At 34.1% G+C, this 16,931-nt stretch overlaps 1 protein-coding gene across 1 annotated transcript; it reads left to right on the top strand.

The window, feature by feature from the left end:
* The first annotated feature begins 14,128 nt into the window (after nt 1-14,128).
* LOC124939063 lies at nt 14,129-16,473 on the top strand. Its single transcript, XM_047479575.1, has 4 exons — nt 14,129-14,960; nt 15,165-15,304; nt 15,598-15,757; nt 16,325-16,473. Exons 1-4 carry the CDS (start codon nt 14,129-14,131, stop codon nt 16,471-16,473), a joined length of 1,281 nt encoding a protein of 426 aa, XP_047335531.1.
* The last annotated feature ends 458 nt before the right edge of the window (nt 16,474-16,931 follow it).

Here is a 16,931-nt window from a genome sequence, read left to right as displayed (position 1 = left end):
ATCAAGAGAATGAATTAGGTTGTATTTGAAGATGATACGACAATAATAATAAAAAAAAGTCGAAATGATTCGTCAAGACCAAGAAGAATGCTAAACTTGGCTTCTTTGAAAAAATATTTGTGGATGCGAGGACAGCTTTGTCGATCAAAAAATTAATATTTTGAAAGTTCTTCAAACCATGGAGAAAGATTCTCTTGCAATCGAAAAAATGGAGCTTGCTAAATTGGGATTGCTCAACTATCTAAAATGGGTAACTAAAAAAATTGAGCTTGCTGAATTGGGTTTGCTCGGCTGTCTATGTTGGGTAGCTGTAAAAAAATAGAGCTTGCTGAATTGAGTTTGCGCGACTGTCTAAATTGGATAGCTAAAAAATGAAGTTTGTTGAATTGGGCTTGTTGAAGACGATGGTTGCATTATCGTAGCTTGATATTTCATCGACTTATTTTGTTAAGATGAAACTTTATTTCTACTACGTTTACGTTTCTCCTTTAGGGGAGGATGTAAAAATAATAATGACACTGTTAATTAATAATTAGAAACTAAAACAGTTAATTAGTTGAATAGTTTGTTAGATAATTTTATTAATTATAATTACTATTGAAACTCCTATATAAGGGAGATATGTAAATGTTTAGAAAAAAAAAATTCAGTAATACAATTTCAGTTTACATCAAGATTTGTAAAAATAATAATATCACTTTTAATTAGTAATTAGTAACTAAAATAATTAATTAGTTAAATAGTTTGTTAGATAATTTTATTAATTGTAATTAGTATTTAAACTCTTATATAAGGGAGATATGTAATTGTTTGAAAAATAACTTTCAATTTACACTTCTTCAAGATTCTAACATAATACTTCATCCAGTTTTGGAATCGGTATGGAAAATGTTAGTTCATGCAATTCTTAAATGGCTACCAAATCCGACAAATACATGCAATTCTTAAATGGCTACCAAATCCGACAAATACCTGTAATCAATTTCATTTATTTAAAAATCTTAGACATCTACAATAATATTTGTAGATTTATATTATGAGCCACAATGATCACTAAAGATATAACTCAAATAAATTTGATTCTTGTGGCTCACATAAATCTGAATTTTATTAAGATATATCTAAATTTTATATTTCTTAAATTGAGAAAAGAGATATTAAATAATATAAATTTGTTGAGAGACATATATAGACGTGTAAAATTGATTCAAATTGTAGAGGAAAGAAGAGAAGAGAGATGAGTGAAAAGAGAGTGTATTTATCTGATCAAAGAATACCACTCCTAGAATTTTTTGGTAGCAATTTTCGTTGCTATGTAGGATAATTATAATTTGGCACGCAGTTTATTATTTTAATTGTCCCAAATATTTAGCTTTTCTTCGGAACTACTTGGTTTACTGTCACCTTCCAAAACCAAATGCAACTATTTCAAGAAGAGCAAGAATGTCTGCTCACACACAAGCGCCTTTTGATATGATAGGGCGGTACACTTCTTACCAACTAAATCTCGACTCTAAATAATTTTTCGTAAAGCCTTTCGGACCATTACTACCCTACTCAATTGGGGCAGTGAACAGCTACTTTCTTGGATTGGATCTAATTTAGAGTTTTAATTCGTTTCGGTAGTTGACAACAACAATATTTGTATCTCCGAGCCCGTTCTAATTTCACATCAATTCTATCCAAACATAATTAAATATATAATATTATAAATTTATATATTTATATATTTTTATATTTTTATATTTTATAAGAGTTTAAAGTTTATTTTTTATAATAATATAAAATTTTAAATTATTATTATAAAATATTATTTAAAATTTGTAAAAAAAATATGGTATAAACCCGAATATATTTCTCGGAATCCAATGAGATGGAGATAGTATTAAAAAAATTCCGAAGTGAAAAAAGAGTAAGGATAATACATAAACATTTCGCCACACTCCGCTACATTAGCCCGCCCCTCAAAATTTAGAGTGATTTATTAAAAATATATGATATCCGTTAGACTTGAACTTGAAAAATAAGATCCCTAGCTAGGTGATTTAGGATTGTCTTTTATAAGGAATATCTTGGAAACTCTAAGGCCCAAGGCCCATCACTTACTATCTTACCAAGTCATGGGAATTTGTTAGCCTTTTGAATTTAAAAAAGTGGCAACAACTTCTTATGTAAGTCAATTGTCATGGAAGGGGCTGCATTCTTCTTTTTGAAATATCAAAATGTCTAACTAAGTAACAAAACCATGTCAGAAGTTTTTTTCTGTGACTATTATATATTTAAAGAGGTATGATAAACCCAACGAAGGGTTAGCGAAAGTAAGGCCACGAATCCTACGTGGCCTTGCCAGCTAAGAAAGAGAAAAAACAAAACAAAATAAAAAAATTAAATATTTCAGTTTCCCTCTCTTTCTTCTTTCCTCTCTTTCTTATTTTCATTTATCACTTTCGGCGAACCCCGATTTCTTCTCTGGCGATTTTTCTCTCCGGCATCCCCGACTTCTTCTACTTTCTTTATCTTCTTTCGATCGAAAATGGTAAGAGAACTCTTTCGTGTATGTTCACTTCATTGTCTGCCTTCGTGTTCACTTCATACTATCTTTTCAGGCTGGTGGTCCAGGTACATCTCCATACAAGACTTCAAAATCTCTCAGATCTCAAAGGACAAGGTAAATAACATTTTCTCTTTTAGAATCGTAGATCATTTTAATGATTTGAAGATCGTTTAGCTTTTTGCGGTTAGGGTTAGGGATTTTAATGATTTTAATGATTTTAACGATAGAAAACTATGATTATTGTGTATTTGCTGCATTATGAGTCCGGAAATGGATGGTTTAGAGACCCGAAAGTATGATTGTATAATGTTTGGCTGTTATGGGTCCCGAAAATGTGATTTCGGGACCCGAAAGTATGATTATATAATGTTTGGCTGTTGTTATGGGTTTAGTTGCAGAACTAATTTCAATTAGGTTGTAAGAAAAACCATTTCGGGTCCCGAAACCACTCATTTCCAAAAAAAAAAAAAAAAAATTTTTTTTTTTTTTTTTTTTTTGCCGTTTCGGGTCCCGAAACTACTTATTTCGGGTCCCGAAACCAGCTTTTCTGGTCCCGAAACCAGCTTTTTTGGTCCCGAAACTAGCATTTTTTGTTCCGAAATCACCATTTTAGGGTGATTTCAAACTCCGAAATGATTTCTATACGATCTTTTATGGCTATTTTATTTTTGTATAAACCAATAATCTTATTGTAATGTTAATTTGATTTGTAGGTCATGTATGAAGATCCAAATATTCTTATTGATCAAGTTAATGAAGAAATGAGATTATTGTAGGTTGTATTTTAAATGTGATATAAATGACAGATTGTAACATTGTAAATAAATGTTTAATTATGTAAATTTCTAGTATAATAACATTATCTTCAATTATTTTTGATTTTCTAAGATTCATTATAATGTTTCAGGTTAAAAAAATTAAAAAAAAGTGTCTCGAAATCACTCATTTCTGGTCCCGAAACCACTCATTTCGGGTCCCGAAACCAGTTTTTCTGGTCATGAAACTAGCATTTTTGGTCCCGAAATCACCATTTTAGGATGATTTCAAACTCCGAAATGGTTTCTATACGATCTTTTATTGCTATTTTATTTTTTTATAAACCAATAATCTTATTGTAATGTTAATTTGATTTGTAGGTCATGTATGAAGATTCAAATCTTCTTATTGATCAAGTTAATGAAGAAATGAGATTATTTGAGATCTCTCAAATTGTAGGTTGTATTTTAAATTTGATATAAATGACAGATTGTAACATTGTAAATAAATGTTTAATTATGTAAATTTCTAGTATAATAACATTATCTTCAATTATTTTTGATTTTCTAAGATTCATTATAATGTTTCAGATTAAAAAAAATTAAAAAAAAGTGTCCCGAAACCACTCATTTCGGGTCCCGAAACCACTCATTTCGGGTCCCGAAACCACTCATTTCCATAAAAAAAAAAATATTTTTTTTTTTGCCGTTTCGGGTCCCGAAACTACTCATTTCAGGTCCCGAAACCAGCTTTTCTGGTCCCGAAACCAGTTTTTCTGGTCCCGAAACCAGCTTTTCTAGTCCCGAAACCAGCTTTTCTGGTCCCGAAACTAGCATTTTTCTTGTCAATAATCTTATTGTAATGTTAATTTGATTTGTAGGTCATGTATGAAGATCCAGATCTTTTAGAACTCTAATATAAATCGATTCAGCAGCTAAACCATAAACGTTAAACATAAATATTGATATGACAATCATTTCGAACGGAAGATAAACGAAAGAAAGAAAAAAGACTTTATATTTCAATCGATCGGAAGATAAGAAGTCGATGAAACGTTTCAGTAAGATCGACAGTGGGTTGGGTTTTGGGAAATGGAAACGAAAAATAAAGAGAGAGATTGTCGTGGGGGTTTTGGTTTTGGGAAAAAATGAAACGTTTCATTAACGGAAGAAGTCTTACCATTTCGATCGATCGGAAGAGAAGTCGGTGAAAATGAAAGAAGAGAATCGCCGGTGGGTTTAGGAAAAATGAAACAAAAGAGAAAGAGAGAGAATGAAACAAAAGAGAGAGAAAGAATAAGATTTTGGTTTTGGGGGGAAATAGAAATATAGAAATAATAGGATTTTTGGTTTTGGGGGGAAATAGAAAATTTCAATTTTTTTTTATTTTTTTTCTCTCTCCTAGCTGGCAAGGCCACGTAGGATTCGTGGCCTTACTTTCGCTAACTTGTCGTTGAGAATATCATTTCTCATATTTAAATATGTGTATGCATATAGTTACAAATAGGCATTCATAAGTACATTTGATTCATTTTCTAATATAAAATAGAAAAATAAAGACTTAAAAAAATATATAAATAAAAAATAAATAAATAACAAAACAAAACAAACAAAATAAAATAAAATAAAACAAAAAGTCCAACATTGTGATCGATTTTTAAAAAACATGTTTTTTATTCGACTAGTTGGAAAATTCTGGAACTCTTTAAAAATTTAGTTTTGAAAACGTGAGAGAAATTAATTTTAATGTTTGAAAAATTAAAGTTTAAAAAATGAGGCTTTATAGACAACTCCATATCTTACATTCCCGTCGAATCTGGGAGAGATTGAGAGTTTTTTTAATGGGAAATATGTCATAGACCTACTTTAACTTTTTTTAATATTAATTAATCCTCACGACTAGAGATTCGCCACATAATTTCAAAAATTAGGAAATTAAGAGATGTGAGTTCGGCGTTTGGTTACGTGTGGGAAATGGTTTTTTAGACGCTATGTCCCACAACTCCCCTAAGGTCTCTACTAATTAATTTTGGAATTTTTTTAATATATTCTTACGTTTTACTTTTTAGAAAAAAAAATTAATCTCATACTATCCTAGGATCACAAATCATAAACTTACATCAAAACCAACCAACCAAACCAAAGGGAAAAATTAAAATAAACCCAAAAATATGAAGAAAAAACAAACAAGCAAAATGATTGTGGTTAGCCTCCACGGTCCTATACCTGAATTTTGGTCGAGGTGAAAATCTAGTTCCGTCGAAAAATTGTGCTTTTTTCGGTCCTCGGTCCTAAGATGCGGCCAGCGTCGGTCATGTGACAAGCAGTAGCGGTCCACAACCTTTGGATGCGGAAATCTTTGGTCCTTTGACAAGTAGTAGCGGTCTTCAGCCTTTGGGTGCAGAAATTTTCGGTCCTTTGACAAGCAGTGTGGTCCTCTGCCTTTAGGTGCAGAAATCTTTGGTCCTTTGACAAGCAGTAGTAGTCCTCTTCCTTTGGGTGCAGAAATCTTCGGTTCTTTGACAAGTAGTAACGGTCCTCAACCTTTGGGTGCAGAAATCTTCGATCCTTTGACAAGAAGTAGCGGTCCTCAGCCTTTAGGTGCGGAAATCTTCGGTCCTTTGACAAGAAGTAGCGGTCCTAAGCCTTTAGGTGCGAAAATATTCGGTCCTTTGATAAGTAGTAGCGGTCTTCAGCCTTTGGGTGCATAAATTTTCGGTCTTGGGCCTACAACAACTCTCCCATTCGGTCATAAATGAGCAGTAAGTACTTTTTGGGTGAAAATTGCAACCCAAAAGGCTAATAGTGGAAATAAAATAACATAGAATCCTAAGAATGTATAAAAGAACTAGATACAAGAAAAAGAGCTAGATTTTCTCGGTCAGAAAGAGGCTCGGGTCAGATTTTAAGGTCCTGGGAAGTAGAGATTTATCATATGCGCAGATCTAGGCTAGTTTCCTCGGTCTTCATGTACACAGAAGCGTCCAGAATTAACAAAAACGTCAGGAAGACGCCGAATTTCGCATGTAGAGAGGCTGTCTTGGTCGGATAGCGCTCGAGTATGCTTCAGGGTGCCGTTTTGCCAGTCAAATGCTATCCCAGGGCTAGCATTTCAGGTCGATGTTTCCACCTAATCCCGATCTAACAAAATATTTGGTGATACAAATGGATCCCAAATTGCATAAAAAATTTTCCAGAAAGTTTTACATCCTAATTCTAATGTCATACAAATGATAAATTAAAACAAAACAAATTTCTTCTCTTTTTTTATATCATTGAGTTTTTCTTTTTTTTAAACCTAACTAGATTATTAATAATATATAAGTAAATCCTAGATCTAATATTATAAAAAAATAAATTAAATCAAAAATATATATATATATTTTTTTTTTAACATTTTGAGTCTTTTTAAATGGCCAATTCAAGGGCCGATTTTGGTTTTACAAAAATATATATTTGTTTTCTTGGTCAATAACCTTTTATTTACATTGGAACTTTCTGTTTTTTTTAGTTATATTTTATTTATTTACATGTTAAATGTATTTTTAAAGTTTACATATTTACAAATATCAAAATAACAAATTTAAAAAAAAAGAAATCATGCATGGGATGGTATATAAAGATAAAAAAATAAAATTATAATCTAAAAAGATCTATGCAAAGGGGCTTATAATGGGGCTTCTCCTTTGATTTTGGAATGAAAAACATAAATTTCCCAAGCAAAACTTGTGACACAACCCAAGAATAGTTGGTGTTTGTTTAGGGTTTCGGTTGTGGAAAAGGTTGGGCAGTAGTCTAGGGGCAGGTCAATGTGAAAAGAGTGATACTTTACTAGGGTGTTAAGAGGGGTATTTATAGGCAAATTATGAAACCCTAAGGCCCAAAGGCCCATTTAACACACTTGACTGTTGGAAAGAAAAACTATTTTAAACATTTACAAATGTTTAAAATAATGGAGCAATCTCTACTTGACATGTCACTAAATGTCAAGTTTTCATCCAATGTGATTTAAGCTTTATTTAATAATGATATAATACTTGGTCATTTTAATTTTGTAATTAAAAATGACCAAGCCTTCACGCTTATCTTCAACACAGCTGAATTATTCTTCATTTGGCAACTTCTTCATTTATTTTAGACACCTCTTTTTTTTTCCTTCTTTGACCTAGCATGATCGGATTAAGATTTTAGATTTGTGGCTATCACCATCGTGAAGGTGAACGCTGCATTCACATTTTCCTTTTTAGCAATTAGATCCTGGGCATGGGTCGAATCTTGGGCATGGGTCGGTCCATAGGTCAGGTCACCGGTCGGATCCGTCAATTGGATCATTTCTTTGGCCTTACTTGAGGTTCACTTGCCTTTTATTTGGATCTTCTTGGCCCTATTCATAAATCTGATCCGGATCTTGCATGTGGATCTTGGATTGACCGATTTCCCTTTATCCTACACAAGAAATAAAATTAAAACAAACAATTAAAGAAAGAAATTTTATTATTATTAATTATTTCTATTTCTAAGGAACAATTCTAATTAAAATAAAATGCTAACTAATTAAGTCAAATAATTAAATTGCAACATTTAATCTAACAACTCATCTAATCGACAACTAATCTAATAAATTAATCTGACAAATTAAGAAAACTAATCTAATTAATGAAAACAAAATACATAAAAAGTATACTAACGACTTTATAAAAAAAATGTTAATATATATTTTATAAAACTTTTTTTTATATAAATACCCAAGGTAATTAATTAAATAAAACCCTGAATATTCTAAGTATAATAACTTCCCTAACTGTTGTAACATAAACAAATTACTACCTTAATTTTATTAAGAATCCAAAATCAATTATTTCCATAAACTCAATTGTTCTTAAAATAGTCGTCTTTAAAATAAATCGTGCAATTAGCCCGTGAATGAATTTGAGAAAATTGTATAGGCTTAGATTTATGAAAAGCATAAACTATAAAATTTGGGGGGTTGGAAAAATGAGTGTCTAAAGAATGGCCCTCTTGAACAAAATTTGTAAAAAACACTCGGTTTAGAAAAATGCATGTCCAAGCTTGAAAATAGGCAATGCGTTTTGAAAACACCCAATTTATAGTTTATTTTGGCTTCCTTGAATGAAAATAGAACAAACCTAACGAGTCTCTCGGGAGACTCGTGTAATTTACTCTTCATTCTTCAAAGTCGGTTTATCATCCACTCATTGACGATTCACCTCTGTTTAGAATATACATCACTCCGGGTTTATCAATCGTGTAGACCGAGCCTGGTTATTTCGACTATATGACGACACACCTCGCCTAGCCTTTTGATTGTACATGAGTACACATCTTGACTTAGTTTGCTGATTGTGTTTTTATTAATTTGGATATACATCGTTCCGGTCTATCAATCACATGGATTGGTACCTACACACCTCTCCTAGCCTTTTGATTGTACGTGAATACACATCTTGATTTAGTTTGCTGATTGTATTTTTATTGCTCTTCTCATTGAGCAATTTAATAATCATTTTAATCACAACTCTATTTGTGATTATGTTTGTCTCGCTTCTCTCTTGGAGCGAAAAAATCTTAATGATTATTCTAATCACAACTCTGCTTAGTGATTATTATAGATTTAAGTATCGCTTGTTAGTTTTGCAAAATACTATTTAATCACAACTCTAATTAGCGATTATTATAAATTTAAAGTGTCGTTGGTCAGTTTAGCAAAATACTATATAATCACAACTCTTGTTAGTGATTATTATAGATTCAAGTGTCGCTGGTCAGTTTAGCGAAATACTATATAATCACAACTCTGATTAGTGATTATTATAGATTTAAGGTGTCGCTGGTCAGTTTAGCGAAATACTATTTAATCATAACTCTGATTAGTGATTATTATAAATTTAAAGTGTCGATGGTCAGTTTAATGAAATACTATTTAATCACAACTCTGCTTAGTGATTATTATAATTTAAGTATCGTTGGTCAATTTAGTGAAATACTATTTACTCACAATTCTGCTTAGTGATTATTATAGATTTAAGTATCGCTGGTCAGTTTAGCGAAATACTATTTAATTACAATTCTGCTTAGTGATTATTATAGATTTAAGTATTGCTGGTCAGTTTAGCAAAATACTATTCAATCACAATTCTGCTTAGTGATTATTATAGATTTAAGTATCGTTGTTAGACTTCCTTAATTTCCAAGGAACTAGCGTCTTCTTTAGCGATCTTTGAAATAATTTCAAGAATTGGTTCCGTACTTTCTTCCTTAGAGTGTGTCGAGAGGAAATCACATGTAACCGATGTTCTTCGAGATTCATGCTGTCACTTTTAGGGACTTTCATCGAGACATTTTGCCCTAAGTTATTCGAGGGATTTGTTTGTTCGAATGCTTAATCTTTCAATTATGCGTCATGTGGTTGAATCTCGCTTCTCAAATTCAGAGGTCAGTGTGCTTAAGATTTTAAGGTCTTGGGCTCTTTCTATACTCAGTGTATATTTAATAAAATCGATACATTCTTGTTCTTGCATTGGCAATTTAGACAAGAGTCTAGATGAACAACAAATGGTGATTTCAATATCTCAACCTCTATGAGTATTATTTTATTTTCTTCGGCCTCTTTTCTTTTTGACCGGGGTGTATCTGATTGATTCAAACACTTTGTTCTTGCTTCGCAATTAGATAGAATCTAAATGAACAACAATATTGTATTTTATATCTTTACCAACAGAGTCTTTGTTTGATTGATTTTACTTTACTTGAGGTCTTCGATCTTTTGCACTTGACTTCCAATTGCGACAAGACATCGCCCCTGTTGATGACATGGTTCCGAGTATGGGCATTCATCTTTTTATGATCTCCTATTTAAACATCAATAGTTTAAACCTGTTTGAGAAGTGCTTTACTCGAATCCCACAAGTTACATTAGTTTGTCAAGACATATTCGTTGGGGAGAAATGTATTTTCCCGCATCCCTACATATTTCTTGTACTCGCTCATCAGTTCACCTGGCACTAGAAAGGTTCAAGAGTCTAACTTGTTTTTATCTTCCAAAAAATTTTTGCACTCGCTCATAAAAATTTGGCTTGTTGTGGATTTAGGACCGTACTTGTGAAAAGTTGCTTACGTATTCTCATAAAAGGAGAAATCAGGTCCGAACGTAGTTCTGAAATGGTATCACGGATAGATCGTGATTCTGTATTTCGTTGATAATGGTTTCTTAATTTTTTTTGTTGGAGTTGCAATTGACTTAAGTTGTGGGATTTTCTTAAGTTTCTTCTGGAGTTGCAATTGACTTAAGCTATGGTAATTTTCTTAAGTTTCTACTGGAGTTGTAATTGACCTAAGCTGTGGGAATTTTCTTAAGTTTCTGCTAGAGTTGCAATTGACTTAAGCTGTGGGAATTTCCTTAAGTTTCTACTAGAGTTGCAATTAACTTAAGTTGGGGAATTTTCTTAAGTTTCTGCTGGAGTTGCAATTGACTTAAGCTGTGGGAATTTCCTTAAATTTCTGCTGGAGTTGCAATTGACTTAAGATGAAAATCTTTTTAAATTCTAAGCTGCTGAAGAATAAAGTGCTTTAGCCATGTGTTAGGCGTTATATCTACTCATTTAAGCTAACTCTGTGAGGATCTTTCAATCATTTCATTTTCATAAAATGCCCCTAGTGTCGATACAGGAGTTAGATGTTTGAAAATGTTTAGGACCGGGCTCATACAAGCTGCCTACATATCCCATAGCTAGGGACTTCAGGTCCAATGTAGTTCCATGCACGTTGTTTGTGAAAAATGTTTGTGTGTGTGTGTGAATTTTTTGAAAATCTTTTGAAAATATTTTGAGATCCTAAGTCGAAGAGAAAAATACTTTATCTTTGGGCGTTATATTTTCTCAAGTGGGACTCCGTGGGGATCTTGTGCTCATTTTTATAAAAATGCCACTAGTGTTGATATATGGGTTTGGTTTTTGAAAATGTTTAGGACTGAGCTCATACAAGGTGCCTACGTATCCCATAGCTAGGGGAATTCAGGTACAACATAGTTCCATGCACATTGTTTGTGAAAAATGTTTGTTTGATTTCTTGTGAAAACGTTGAGATTCTAAGTCGGAGAGAAAAATACTTTAGGTTTGGGCGTTATATTTTCTCAAGTGGGACTCTGTGAGGATCTTGTGCTCATTTTTATTTTAATAAAAATTCTCCTAGTGTTGACTAGGAGTTTTTGGTTTAGGAGTCAACTTAGAGTGTGATTAACATCCTTTTTGATCTGTATGCAATGAATGTATGTGATGTGTTGTGAAATGAAATGTCTATCAACTTCTTTTGATAATTGATAGTGGTAACCGCACCCTAGATGGGCTACCTACGTACTGTCGAGAGAGATCAGGTCTGACATAGTTCACAACTTATGAAGTTATGAACTTTGATATATGTAATGAATGCATGTAATGCGAATTGTCTATCAACTTTTGTCGTTAATTGATAGTGGTGACCGCACCCTAGATGGGTTGCCTACGTACTCTTGAGAGAGATCGGGTCTGAAGTAGTTCACTACTTGTTAAGTTATGAACTTTGATTGTATGGAATGAATGCATGTAATGCGAAATGTCTATCAACTTGTGTCGTTAATTAATAATGGTGACCGCACCCTGGATGGGTTGCCTACGTACTCTCGAGAGAGATCAGGTCTCATGTAGTTCACAACTTGTGAGTTATGAACTTTGGTATGGATGAGCAATGAATGCATGTTATATGAAATGAAATGTCTATCAACTTCTTTCGTTAATTGATAGAGGTGACCGCACCCTGGATGGGTTGCCTACGTACTCGCGAGAGAGATCAGGTCTGACGTAGTTCAAAACTTGTGAAGTTATGAACTTTGATGGTATGGAATGAATGCATGTAATGCGAAATGTCTATCAACTTGTGTCGTTAATTGATAGTGGTGATCGCGCCTTGGATGGATTGCCTACGTACTCCCGAGAGAGATCAGGTCTCACGTAGTTCACAACTTGTGAATTTATGAACTTTGGTATGGATGAGGAATGAATGCATGTTATGTGAAATGAAATGTCTATCAACTTCTTTCAATAAATGATAGAGGTGACCGCACCCTGAATGGGTTGCATACGTACTGTCAAGAGAGATCAAGTCTAACGTAGTTCACAACTTATGAAGTTATGAACGGTTAGAAAAACTAGATAGTCAATTAATAAGTAATTAACTATCTAAAAGAACTTAATTAAATTCAATTTTGTGTGCAGTTACATACTTTCAACCTGACCGGTCAAAACTATTCTCTTAAAACAGCACAAACCGGAACCTCTTCTTGGAAGTCCAGCTCGGCTAAACTTCAGACCGGTCAAGTCATCAACCGATATGTGTTCGGTCAGATCAAATTCGAAGGTAAGATACATTTCCACCAGACAATTTAAATCAAAACAAAATCAAAGATATGGATACATTGGTAGTTGATGTGTTGATACAAACATATATATTCTTTGGGAATGTGCAAAGGAAGGATATCAAAGGTTTAGACTACGTCACTTATCTTCTGAAGCAAGTCTGCTGATTAGACTGCAGTTAGTTGTGAGATGAACCGTTATCTGATCTGGTATAAATTCAGAAGCAACCACCAAAGAGTAGACAACAGTCAAATGTACAGTTGCCAAGTGTACAAACACAAATCATGCAAGTTACCTAATTTAAGTCGGCACAACATCATACTTGGGAAAGCTTTCACCGCATTAAATGCATTGCTGATTTAGTTTAACCAACCATCTTAGAGAGAGAGAAATATGACCGTTGTCATATTTCTACTATAAAATGAAGCTAAACAGCTAAAGAAAAAGCTCTGGATTCAGACTCTTTGCGCGATCTTTTCAATCCTGAGAACATACCTTGAGAAATTTACAAAGCTATTGAGTGATAAAAACAAACTGTTAAGTTCTCGGTATTTACATATTTGTAAAAGTGTATTACACTACCGTGTGAGTGTTGTAAAGTGAACATCGAGTAGTAAATAAGACTCGATTGTGTGGTGTATTGTGTTTTTGAATATTTCTTAGTGAATATCCTTCTCGTTGTTTGAGAAAAAGGGGTGACGTAGGATTTTTCATCTCTGAACATCCATAAAATCTGTGTCTTGTGTTCTTTACTCATTTCTGGTCACTTAACTAACCGAACCGGTTTCCCCTTATTCTAACTGATCCTTCTACATTTGTATTTCTATATGATTTGTGTGTTGCTTCAGGCTGAAACAAACATTTCCACCATTGAACTCGGTTCAAGAGTTTGTGACAGTCTGTGTGGTGTTAAGACCGGTGTTAATTCCTAACCGGATTAACGCCAACCATTGTGTGTGTAAAGAGGTCTCCTTTAGCCGGTCTTCGGTCCTCTATCGGCGATCCCGATCCTAACAAGTGGTATCAGAGTAGTTAATCTTAACACTCAAGTAACACAAAGCTGGCAAACATGACTCACAATGAGAAGCCCCTATGCTAGAAAGTGAGGAGTTTGCCGATTGGAAGATTCAGATGTATCTACATCTGATTACCATGGATGATGAAATGATGTTCATCCTTAAAGAATGTTCGATAATGATCGAGAAAAAGAGAGGTGAATGGACAAATGAAGATAAGAGAAGAAACAACCTAGACAACCATTGCATGAGACATATCTTCAAATTTCTCGATCTTGCAGAGATTGCAAAACTGCAAAGAAAGCCTGAGAAACGGTGATTCAACTTCATGAGGGAAATGAAAGAACTAAAGAAAACAAAATACTGGTGGCAACTCAGAAGTTTGAAAACATCAAAATGAGGTCAGGTGAATCTATGAAAGAGTTTAGTGATCGGTTTACAAATGTGGTGAATGAGTTGTCTAGCCTTGGAAAGAAGTATGACAACAAGGAAACCATTGTCAAAGTATGTAGATCTCTTCCTAGTGCTTGGGACATAAAAATCATGGTGATGCGAGAATCCAATAGCCTCGGGCAAATGAAATTTCACGATGTCTTTGAAGACTTGAAGCCATACGAGTTCGAGATGAGATCTCGAATCGAAGATGAAGCCTCAACGTCAACTGCAACCAAAGCCTTGGTGACATCCTTGGAGCCAACCGTTCCTGTACCGGTTCAAACCGCTGAACAGTTTACCGAGGATGCGATGGCTATGCTTGCAAGAAAATTTGGAAATTTCATAAAGAAGAATCAACCATTAAACAACTACAACTACAACTACGGTGATAAATCTAACATTAGATGTTTTAATTGTAATGCTTTAGGTCACTACAAGTCGGAGTGCAGAAAACCAAGAAGAGATGACCGAAGACTGGATGACCAAAGACCGGCTAACAACAACCAAAGGGGTGAACATCTGCAATTTGGTGAAAGCAAGGAAGTTCATAAGGAATTGATAGCCGACGATGGTGGGAGTTTGTGGGCTCATACCGACTCGGATAACGATGACAAAGGATTCACCTGCCTCATGGCTAAGGAGGAAGAAGTATTTGATTTCTCTTGTGAAGAGTTTACTAAAGAAGATTTGGTTACTGTACTCAATGACATAGTTGTTGAGTTCAAGAACCTGTCTTCTCTTTTACCAACCCGGCTGAATGTCCATATCGATAAACTGAGTAACTTCCAAACCGGTGAGTCGAGTGGAACCAAGACCAATGAACCGATTGAACTATCCTATGAGAATGAGAAGCTCAAGGAGACAGTTCAATCGTTAACTGAAGAAAATGAAAGATTAAAATATGTCATAACTGCTTGGAAGAAGTCTAGTGAAGCCGTAAGCCAGATGTCAACCTACCAAAGATATCCAAAATGCAAGTTTTGTCTTGGATATAAAGGCGGTAAATCGGCTAACCGAAAATCTTCCAACGAGTTGAATCTCAACAAGAACAAGCTTCCATTCATAATATTTGTTAAGAGCAGTTCAACCGATAATGAGGCAGATCATGATTCTAAATTAGCTAAAGAAATTAAATATGTGAGTCCAATCGACACGGCATAATGGCTTCATCCTGAGAGAAGGAAAGCCAACCAGCCGGTGAGAAAATAAACCGATAAACATTCATATAGAACAAATCAACATTCATCACCACAACACGATGAGGTATTTACTGGCAGACAGAGAGATGTCAAGCCAAGTAACAGTGAAATAATTAAAACTACTACTGGGAAAGTCATCCGACAATTAAAGTATGGATTCCTAAGAGAGTAATCAACCACAGACCCAAGTAAATGTGGGTACCAAATAAGTGTAAATATTTATTTTTGTAGATTAAGAAGAACAAGCGGCTAGGAAACTCGGAATGGTATCTGGGCAGCGGTTGCTCTAGACACATGACCGGAAACAGTAGGTTGTTAACCGATATTGTTCAGGAAGCCGATGCAATGATCATTTTCGGCGATAACTCTAAAGGTAGAGCCGTGGGCAAGGGTAAGATTGTCCATGGCAACTTAACTATAAATAATGTACTTTTTGTTGAAAACTTGCACTTTAATTTGCTAAGTATTCAAATGTGCGATGTAGGATATACGGTTGAATTTCACAAACATGCATGTTTAGTTAAGAACTCTCAGGGTAGCGTTTTACTAACTAGAAATAGGTTAGAAAACATTTATAAAGTGGACTGGAAAACTAAATCTGAAAACCCGGTTTGCATGATATCTAAGAATGATTTAAACTGGCTTTGACATAAACGGTTAAATCACTTGAATTTCAAAAACATTAATGTTATTTGTACCAAAGTATTAGTTCAATGGATGCCTAACATGAAGTTTGCAAAAGATAAAATATGTTCTGCATGTCAAATGGGGAAACAAATAAAGTCAACTTTTAAAAGTAAAGGGAATTATCAATCTAACCGATGTTTAGAATTGCTTCACATGGACTTATTTGAACCGGTTAGGGTCACAAGCCTAGGCGGTATGCATTATACTATGGTTGTTATTGATGATTACTCTAGATTCACCTGTGTGATATTTTTGGTTTATGAAAATGAAGCTACTCCTAATTTGATTAAACTGCTTAGAAGATTGCAAAATGAGAAATCAATACGCATAAGTAAGATTAGAACTGATAGAGGAACCGCATTTACAAATAGTACATTAATTGCATTTCTTGAGGAATCCGGTATTAGGCGAGTTGTTTAGTGCTAGAACTCCTCAACAAAACGGACTGGCCGAGAGAAGAAACCGAACTCTCAAGGAAGCCGCAAGGTCCATAATAGCCGATTCGGGTATTGCTCAAAATTTTTGGGCCGAGGCTATCAATATGATCTGTTTTCAAAGGATAATCTTTTTTTCCAAAGTACCATCTCTTTTCAAAAGAATGATATGTTTTCCAAAGTATGAAATGTTTTTATGGAATCATTGTAAATAATGATGTATGAGTATTGACGGTATGGGAGGAGGGCTATTTAGGATGAACTCTAGTAGTCTGATTTCAAAAAATGTGCTGAAGTTTCTATTGGGACTGAACTTCGGGGATGAGCTCTGGAAGATCTTACCCACACAGACAAGTGTCTAACCAGATTGTGGGCTTTAGGGATAGACTCCGAAGAGTGCCTTTCCAAATATGTGCTATGGATTCCTAACTTTCAGTATCAACT

This window comes from Impatiens glandulifera, chromosome 5 (assembly GCF_907164915.1).
Source record: "Impatiens glandulifera chromosome 5, dImpGla2.1, whole genome shotgun sequence".
NCBI lineage: Eukaryota > Viridiplantae > Streptophyta > Magnoliopsida > Ericales > Balsaminaceae > Impatiens > Impatiens glandulifera.
Note: the sequence above shows the minus strand (reverse complement) of the source record. Positions and strands in the feature narration are given on the sequence as shown.

Excerpts from the sequence above, each read along its gene's own strand:
- LOC124939063 (XM_047479575.1), top strand. The coding sequence starts at position 14,129 with ATGAGGTCAGGTGAATCTATGAAAGAGTTTAGTGATCGGTTTACAAAT. Across the intron at positions 15,305-15,597 it reads TAGCTAAAGAAATTAAATAT|ATTAAGAAGAACAAGCGGCT; the intron begins GTGAGTCCAATC and ends TTATTTTTGTAG. Across the intron at positions 15,758-16,324 it reads AGGTAGAGCCGTGGGCAAGG|CTACTCCTAATTTGATTAAA; the intron begins GTAAGATTGTCC and ends ATGAAAATGAAG.